The sequence below is a fragment of the Gavialis gangeticus genome, unplaced genomic scaffold (genome assembly GCF_001723915.1).
Source record: "Gavialis gangeticus isolate Ggan-Ray unplaced genomic scaffold, GavGan_comp1, whole genome shotgun sequence".
Classification (NCBI taxonomy): Eukaryota; Metazoa; Chordata; order Crocodylia; family Gavialidae; genus Gavialis; species Gavialis gangeticus.
Window position 1 is genome coordinate 4,305,415 of NW_017729029.1, and position 8,864 is coordinate 4,314,278.

At 48.5% G+C, this 8,864-nt stretch overlaps 1 protein-coding gene across 6 annotated transcripts in view; it reads left to right on the top strand.

Annotated features, from left to right (window-relative positions):
• Window positions 1-1,735: 1,735 nt before the first annotated feature.
• RAB41 (RAB41, member RAS oncogene family) overlaps window positions 1,736-8,864 on the top strand; it is a 21,424-nt gene continuing 14,295 nt past the window's right edge. For 3 of the 6 annotated variants that reach the window (XR_002098247.1, XM_019521123.1, XM_019521119.1), the window contains exons 1-3: window positions 1,759-1,917; window positions 3,408-3,466; window positions 5,468-5,521. Coding sequence is in view for 5 of the 6 variants with exons in the window: in XM_019521123.1 (XP_019376668.1) it covers window positions 1,839-1,917; window positions 3,408-3,466; window positions 5,468-5,521 (192 nt within the window). In the remaining variant the exon portion in view is untranslated. Of the gene's footprint in view, window positions 1,918-3,407; window positions 3,467-5,467; window positions 5,522-7,851; window positions 7,958-8,864 lie in introns of all 6 variants that reach the window. The other 3 variants (XM_019521120.1, XM_019521122.1, XM_019521121.1) reach the window with 3 other exon arrangements.

Consider the following 8,864-nt stretch of genomic DNA (forward strand, 5'->3'; position numbering starts at 1 on the left):
AAATGAGATGGGTTGAACTAGGAGCAGTACTGCCATAGTACTCTAGGACAGTAAGATTACTTGGAAACTAACCTATATTTCTAAGTCCAGAGCCAGCCTGCACAGCATAGAGAGAACCACATGGCAGCTGGAGGGTGATGACAGCTAGTCGTAAGGTGGAGTGGGCAATTACTTTAACTAACATTTTAACTGATGGGATATTGCCAAGGAAACATATTACATTCTGTTCCTGTCACTTGCCTGAACGCTGCAACGTTCTTCAGTATCTTTCTAAATAAAAAAAGCTATAAACTAAAATGTGCTGGAATCAAGTTTCTTTTTGCTTTGGTTTTAGTATGAGCTTTTCCTGCCTAGGCAGGGAAGAGCCTGGAGGCAAGAGGCCAAGATGAAGCACAAGTTTCTATTGCTTTTCCACAACCTTGTCACCAACACAGACCCAAATCTTCCACAGATGGCCCAAGGTGTCACACGTTTTTTGATCAATATGGTATGGAGAATGGATTTAGGTCTAGGATATGCTGTAAACTATCCCTGCAACATACATTCAACACCCTCTGTCAGCCACAGCCTGCTAAGGAGAGTTTGTCTGCTTTAGAATCAGGTGATGTGATGGAGCTGGGATCTCTCTCCCCGCTTCTCCCAAGTTCCCAGCCTGCATCTCTTGGCTTATGTGCAATTACAGGAAGAGAAAGCATTTACTGGACCTGGTGACTGGCATGGCACAACTGTAAGGAAAATTTCTCAATACTCAGCCAGGTAAGACTCGAGGCAATTATGTGCTGAATAATGCCCTTCGGCCCTGCTCTTTGGCACTGGCTGCAGAAAAGATGGTACCAGTGAGATCGTACTGGTCATTAACTTTTGACTGTAAACATGACAACAGTTGACTGCAACTCCTAGAGGGTGCTGCAGCCACAGCCAAGTGCGTTAGGATAAGCTAGATACTGCATAACACAGTTCCTTGACATCTCTTGCCATATCAGCAAGTGCAGATGCTAGAAACTGTGCTGTATTTTAAATGGAATTTTACAGAAATTGGGATTTGGAGCCACTTAAATATGGTAAAAGCTAATGCACTCGACGGTCTCTCCTGTTAGTTATGAAACACTGTGTTTTGCACTTTCCCCACGTTTCATCCTGCTGTGCTGAGGAAGCTTTAATGAGGAAGCAGGAGTTTTTGGCAGTCAGCAAGGCCTGGGGTTTGGCAGCCGGGTGTTTCTGCTGAAATGGGAACTGCTAAGGTGAACTGTCCAGCTCAGACTCCAGCCCAAGCACCCCAGGGAGAACAAGGGGTCAGTTCCCAGCTTGCCGGCTGTCTGCATGCTCTGGCAGACCAGGTGACTTCAGTGCCAGGCCAAGCTGCTCTCGCTTCACGGAGGCATCGTGGTCCAGGGAACTGAGAGATGTCTCAGGCCTCAGACAAGTCCGGGGGCTCCTCCTGCCTCCACCTGCCTGAGGTAACCTTGGGCAAGCCCCTTTTTCCCTGCCTGAATCAGTTTCCCCGTCTGTAGAATGGGCACAATAGGCCTCAGGTCGACTGCTGAAACCCCCCGTAAAAGCCGGGCATCCGCCCGGCCGGGGGGGGCGGAGTTTCGATGACGTCGCGCATGGGCCGATCCATGTTGTCACCGCAAGCTGCGGGACTCCAGAGGCTGAGGTTGGCCCGGCCATGACATCACCCCGCCGCCAGCGGTGACGTGTGGCGTCACGCTCGAGGCGTGGGGCGTTGCGGAAGTGACGCGCGCGGTGGGTGGGTCCGTCGCGCTGCGAGAGAGAGAGAGAGCGAGGCCGCGTCCCCTTGTCGCCGCCCGGCCGCGCCGCCGCCGCGCTCCTCAGCTATGTCCGGCCCCGGCAGCGGCGGCGAGTTTGGCAACCCGCTGCGCAAGTTCAAGCTGGTCTTCCTGGGCGAGCAGAGCGGTCAGCGCCGGGCCGGGGCCGGGGCCGGGGCCGGGGCCGGGGCCGGGCGGGGGGACCCAGGACAGCAGCGCAACCCGCCCCGCCCCTGCTGCGTCTTGCCGGCTGCTGCGCTCCCCAGGCGCCTTCCCTTTCCCAGTCAGCGCCTCGGAGCACTTGGGGCTGCGCGCGCCCCGGGGATCGGCCCTTCACGGCGCGGCCCCGAGCGGGTGTCGCCGGCCGAGGCCTGGCGCCGTCACGTGGCCTCCCCTGTGGGTGCCGCCTCAATCTCGCACACAAAACACCTGCGTCTGGCTGGGCGGGGAGCGGATGGAGACAGAGGGATTGGCGCTGGTCAGGGTCCTCTTCCCCGTTCCCCTGAGACAGCCTCCATCAGGGCCGTGCCCCTCGCTCCCATGCCCCTTTCCTTTGGGAGTGTGTACAAGCCCTTTTGCACCTGGCTCTGCTCTGAGCTTCCACCACACCTGATGGTGGCAGATACCGCGTTTGAATAACGGGGGGGTGGAGAAGGACCTCCTCATGGTCATTTTAAACTTGCTGTCCTGCTTTCAAACCCTTTACAGCTGATCGTTTCTGCAGCGTATGAGAGATGTGGAGCCCTGGCTGAGATACCCACTGGTCTCCCGCCCCCCTTGTTCTGTTCTTTCTCCTATGCAGCACCTTACATTCATAGACTTGTGGATGTTGGGGTCGGAAGGGACCTCAACAGATCATTGAGGCTGACCCCTGCCTAGGTAGGAAAGAGCGCTGGGGTCAGATGACCCCAGCCAGATGCCAATCCAGCCTTCTCTTAAAGACCCCCAAGGTAGGGGAGAGTACCACCTCCCTTGGAAGCCCAGTCCAAATTTTGGCCGCACTTACTGTGGAGAAGTTTTTCGTTGGAAGAACATTAGGGAAAAGCTGCCTGGAAGCTCTTGCAATTACTGACAAAGCCTTTCTAAAAACTCTTCTTTTTGTGCTGCCTTTTTGTTGATGGCAGCTCAGTTACAGCCAGGTTGAGGCCAGTGTTTCCTTGAAATCTTTCATTAGTATCCGTGGTTGTCTTTACAGACCAGAATGAAAACCCTTTGTGTTCTGTGCGTGTTCAGCACTGTGCAGAATGAGCCCCTTACCAAGATAAGGGCTCTTATGCGCCATAATAATACTGTTAGTTAATAACTTAGGTGGATTTGGTGTTTCTGCCTCTGCAAAACTGATGCATCTTAGGTCCTATCTATACCATAAATATAACTGAGTGAAGGACACTGTTCTGATAAGTCTAGTTAGTATTAAAAGTCTTTGCCAAGTTGTGACCAGGATCTTTATCAAGTCTTTATGTTAGAAACAGACTGATCTTGTCAGATGAAGGACACAACTGGGAAAGTAACTGTAGGATTAGAAGCTTTATTGCCTAGATGAATTATGCTCTGGGACAGGCGTTGTGCAGGCATATGGTACCACTTGTTGCTCTGCTGCCACTGGAACGTGATAGCATGTATGTTTTCCTTTTGCAGTTGGGAAGACATCCCTGATCACCAGGTTTATGTATGACAGTTTTGACAACACTTATCAGGTGAGTGGGATCCTGGCAAACATTGGTCTTTACCAAAATTCTTCATTTGGCAAGACTTCTTTCATGAAATGTCAGCTGGGCACATTTTACCCCCTGCCTTCATGTGATGTTGGCTCAACACTGTTTAAGAGTCTGTGATATACTTTCAAGATGACAAGTAGATTGGTGTGATGGAGATTGGGTAGCTAGTGGGAGGCAGGAAGAGTGCAGCTGTTGTGGACGAATCTATCTTTGCAGTGGAATTTTCAGTACCTGTAAATTGGGCGGGCAGTTATATTGGGCGGAGGGCCACTTACTGAATTTTGGCAAGCCATCTAGGGCCACATGACGGGCAGCCAGAGCAGGTGTATATTAATTTTGTACATTTTTTAGGGGCCCCGTGGGCCAGATAGAATGGCCTGGTGGGCTGTATCTGGCCCGTGGGCAGCATTTTGCCCACCCCTGCTGTAAATGAAGCAACATTAGATTAAATCAGCCCAAAGACCTGGGTTTTCTAATGGGCAAGATGTAAGATATGAGCCTGGATGATAGGACTAGATGTGTAGCTGGAAAGGGAAGGCCAGGTCATGGAGGTCTTGCATGGGGTGGGGAGTGGGAGGGATTTGGATAGTGTTGGAGTGATGTTGTAACCATGATGGGACAGGAAAAATGTGACAGGTAAGGAATTTTGTGGTAGGCATATAGATGGGGTTTTGGGTACCAGCATACTTCCTCCTCCATAATTCATCTGGTCTATCTCTTTCCCAACTGTACAGTTGGCCCAATAAAAAAATACCACCTGGATGTAAGGATCTTGAGGACAGACTGAAGTTGCCACTGGATTAAGGACCCAAGTAATAGTGAAGAAGAGAATATTCAGGGTGACTGAGAGGATGGTTGGAAGAGCGCCCAAGTGAATGAAGGAAAAAAGAATAAGAATTGCTTTTAGCCCAAGGCGCCTGGGTAGAAATGTCAAAATTAATTTTGGCAGAAGGATGGGCCCAGAGTGGAGAGTTAGATCTGTAAGTTGATAGTATAATGATAGTTGGAAGTTGTTTGGATAATCTCATACAGTAAGAGCATGTAGAAAGGAAGAAGTCCTTTGAGACCCCAACAGAAAGCTGGGTGGTGGGAGGTATGAGGATCTGCCTAATGAAAATAAAAGGAATAATAAGAGACAGTCTGAGAACTGGGACAGTACAAAAAGCTTAGGGAAGCCAAGACATCAAGAAGGATTTTCCCTACAAAGGCACTAACTAGGGTTGTTTGCAGCAAAATCTGTCTAAAACCCAGTGGTTACAACTTGTTGAGTCATAACTAGTCTTCATTTCACAGCCTTCTTCTGGATAAAGGAACCTACTTAGGATCAGTGTCTAGGAAATATTAACAGATCTTTTACCTGACCAAGTCAGTCTCTGAATGTCCCCATATGCAGGGGACTTTATACAGTGGCTGTGCTTAGGGGAGAGCAGTATAGGAGGAAAGAATATTACAAAGCAAGCTGCCTGGGAAGTAGTGCTTCTAACCTGCACTATAGAGGGAGTTGCAGTCTTAGCTTAGAGCTCTTGTTTGTACATTACCAGGCAAGCCAGGGACTTTACTGCCAAACTTAAGTGTGATTCAGCTTACCGCCATCCACAATCCTGGCATCCAACTCCTCAGTCATATTAACAATCTTTTCTCTGGCCTTGGAGTTATTTCTGCATAAGGAGCCTTTTTTCTGTACAAGAAGTCACTCTGGTCAGATGCTTTAATTTTGGGAGAGGAAGTGCTTATGTCATAGTGAAAATGTTGGAACCAAAAGGAGTGTGATGGCATTTGGATGGTGAAGCCTGCAAAGTGATGCTGGTGGGGTTGGTAATGTTGGCTTGATTTTTTTCCCCAGTAATTGAATTGATGGAAAATATAGCTGAACAAGTTCAGTTGTAAGTGTATGAAGGTTTGTCACTGGAAATCATAGATTCCTAAATGGGGATTAGAAGTATAATTGCAGGTTACTAAGTTTTTTTTTCTCCTTTTCAGGCAACCATTGGAATAGATTTCCTGTCAAAAACCATGTATCTAGAAGACCGCACGGTGAGTGAGGAATCGGTGCAAATGACCTGGCACCTGCAGTCACAGGAGCAGCATTTGCCCAAGTACCAGCTCTGTGCCTGTATTATTTGTCTTACGATGACTGTTTCTTCAGACCCACAACAGTTTTTAATGGGAATTCCCTGACATGGTCATGCTGGATTGTGTAGAATCCAGTTTCTTGCAGTGCTGGATCGAACCACTGGTCCAGTCTCCTATCAAAAGCTGTTCATGCAAAATTGGGACAAGCTAACTAATCCATATCCTTGGGGAAAGGGCTGGCTTCTTTATGCATCATAGGCATAACTCTTGTCACTAGTTGTCAGTAGTTGCTGTTCTGCTTCTGAAACTGATCTAAGTGGTTCTGCCCTGGGAAGTTGTTCAAGATTTTCACAGGTAACAAAGCCGCTCCTTTTCAGGGTTAGATACCTTTATCTGTAATTGGTGTAATACTAGTCTATCATCACTAGCATCACTCCAGTGTACATCTGAGTAGAGACAGTCAAGGAAGGAAAGCCTTAGTGATGCAATACAGTTAAGTGTTGGCCTTGAAAGGGGCCCAGGTCTCATTTCATGCTTTTTCCTAGTATCTGATTTTTGGCTGTGCTTCATGTGAATGCATAAGGGTGGGTAAGCAGGATGGAACTCCCTTTGGGGCTTGCCCCTGCTGCTTCTGAGTAGTGCAGTGCATTGCTAAACTTCTTGGTTTGTGCAGCACTGGTACAGGTGTCTCTGTGATATTCTCAGCCCAGTGGACCTGGTGTGACCTCAAAGTGAGATGGCTGAGAACTGAAACCCTCCTTTGTCTTCCTGCATGAAGGAGTAAGTGCATATATCTGTCTTGACTATACCAGCTGTCATGCTCTCCTTTGCTATACTAGCAGCAGTAGGAGAGAATAGCTAACAGGCATAGGTAACTGTGCTAGGCCTATTTCTGGAGCCAAGTTGGAATAACTGCAAGTGAAAATTTGACCAGTCAATACAGTTTACAGCACCAAGGCCTTTAGAACAATGTTTTTGTTTGTTTGTAGGGTGAGCCTTAACTCTTGTGGCTGTGGAAGACTCTGTACTACACACACAATCAGCAGATTGGAACCTGACCTGTTCTGAGGTCCATTTTGGTAGAGAAGGAAGGGTCCAGGTGTCTTTCCCTGACATGAGCTGTACTCTTAGCCTTCTCAGCCATGTAACTGGGCCACTGGAGGCCCACAAAGCCTATTAAGTGGGGACAGAGATCCTGAATGTAGATGAGACTGTGAAGGAGAAATGTCTGCACTTGGGCTGAAATACCTGGCTGTGTTTGACATAACTCTTCTTACCAGGCCTTGGAAAATCTGGTACCAGCTATAGCTGAGCCAAGGCTCTGACTGTTATGCTTGGAGCGAACCATGACATGGCTTTGCTTGCAGATTGGTCTGCCATATGGTGTTGGTTTCTTGGTCTTTTTTTTTATCCTCCCTTCAGGCTGCCCATGGGCCAGGTCTATGAGCTGTAAATTGGCTTGCCTGTACTAGCCAGTAGAAAATATAAAACTGTGTGGAGAGACCAATGCCTGCACTTACAATTCACAGAACTAACTGTGTAGTGCAGTTTGTAACTAGTTGCTTGCTGGGAGATGCAGCAACAAGTGAAATGGAGTTTTGAGGAACCCTGTTTGCCCATCCCTTTAATGAGTGCCTGTCGCTGGGAGACAAGGCTACGTCACAGCTATGATCGCAAGCTGGGATACTGGAGGATACTTTCTTCCCCTGCTTCAGTACTTTTCCCTGAGAGGCTGGATTCAAGTGTAAGATAAGCCTGTTTGGAGGTGTTCATTCTTCTAGCTTGTTACCAGATACCTTCACTGGTATTTGGGCTGGGGGCTCGAATATCGTGCTTTGGCACTTTGTACCAGGCTCCATACTGAATCAGTCTGTAGCAGGTTGCACTAATCCTGAAGTATTAGGTGTGACTTCATACAGCTGTATGTGGGCATCAGCAGGTATTGTTCTCTATCTCAGCCTGGAGCCCTGACTTGTTAGGATGCACTGAAGTAGATAGGCGTATGTGGTTAGAAGAGCTGTGCGTGTTTGTGAGACAGAACAGGCTTGTGTGGAGGTGGAACATGAGGCTTGCTGCTGTGTTGGGCTAGACTTCCTGCAAGGCTGGGATAGAGGGGGATCTTTTGGCTTTTTCACATTTTTTTGTTCCATTTTAACTTTCTTTTGCATTGACATTTATTTATTTTGCTTTGCAAATTTTATTTTTTTCTAATTTCACTTGGGTTTTGGTTTTGTTCTGTTTCTATTTTCCCATTCCCTTTCCCTCTTCCTCCATGCTCTTCCATTTCCCAGATCAGGCTGCAGCTGTGGGACACAGCCGGCCAGGAGAGGTTCCACAGCCTCATTCCCAGCTACATCCGTGATTCTGCTGTTGCTGTCATTGTCTTTGACATTACAAGTACGTACAGAGCCTGACCCCCAGCAGGGGCCCTCCTTCAAAAAAGTACCCTTTAACTGTGTAAGGCATAGCTAAGCTTTTGGAAATGTCTGGCTTCCAAGAGAGCTTGGATAGACTCACAGCTAGAGGCCTGCAGATATTTTGTGGTTGAAGCTGCTGTCGCTGGGGAGTGGTAGCCCAAGTCTCTTTATCTATCTCCATCTAGGCTGCATGGGGTATTCCAAATGCCTTCCTCCTCAGAACTCAAACCTTAAAGGTGATTTGCAAAGGCTGAAATGACTTATACCCTCTTCTTTTTCTCTGGTATAAATAAGCTTGTTTCCTCTTCTGCTTCATTTTGTATTAGAAATATAGGCTTTCTGTGTGCTGGACATTTAAAGAGCTAGTAGGAATAGTGACAGATACTCAGGTGGTTAGAGGTGCACCGATATATCCGTCCATATTGTATCAGCACTGATAAAAGGAAAATTGACATTAGTGGCGATCAGCTTTTTTTGGTCAATGTGGCTGATGTTACCAATAAAAGCCACATGTGAAGCCACATCATGCACACAGCCATGAATGCAGCTCAACAGCATGGAGAGCAGCATCTGATGAGTCTGTGGTGAGGAAGGAGCATGGGGAAGGGAAGAGGGGTAGTGGGGACAGATCTAGGCCCTCACAGTGAGGGAGGGAGTGAGTGGGGTTGGAGCAGGCACTACCGAGGTGGGGCAGGATGGGGTTGTGGAGCTTACCCAGGGGAGCAGGGAGTGGCTTCTGCCGCTGTATGCACTCCTGGGGCAAACGGAGGGGGGGCATGTATACCCCAGATTTGCAGATGGGGCTCGGGGCCGGGGGCTGCGCTGGTCTCTTCCTGGTGGGGCGGCTGGGCCTGGGCTACACTTGCAGCGGCACTGGGGGGAGGGGG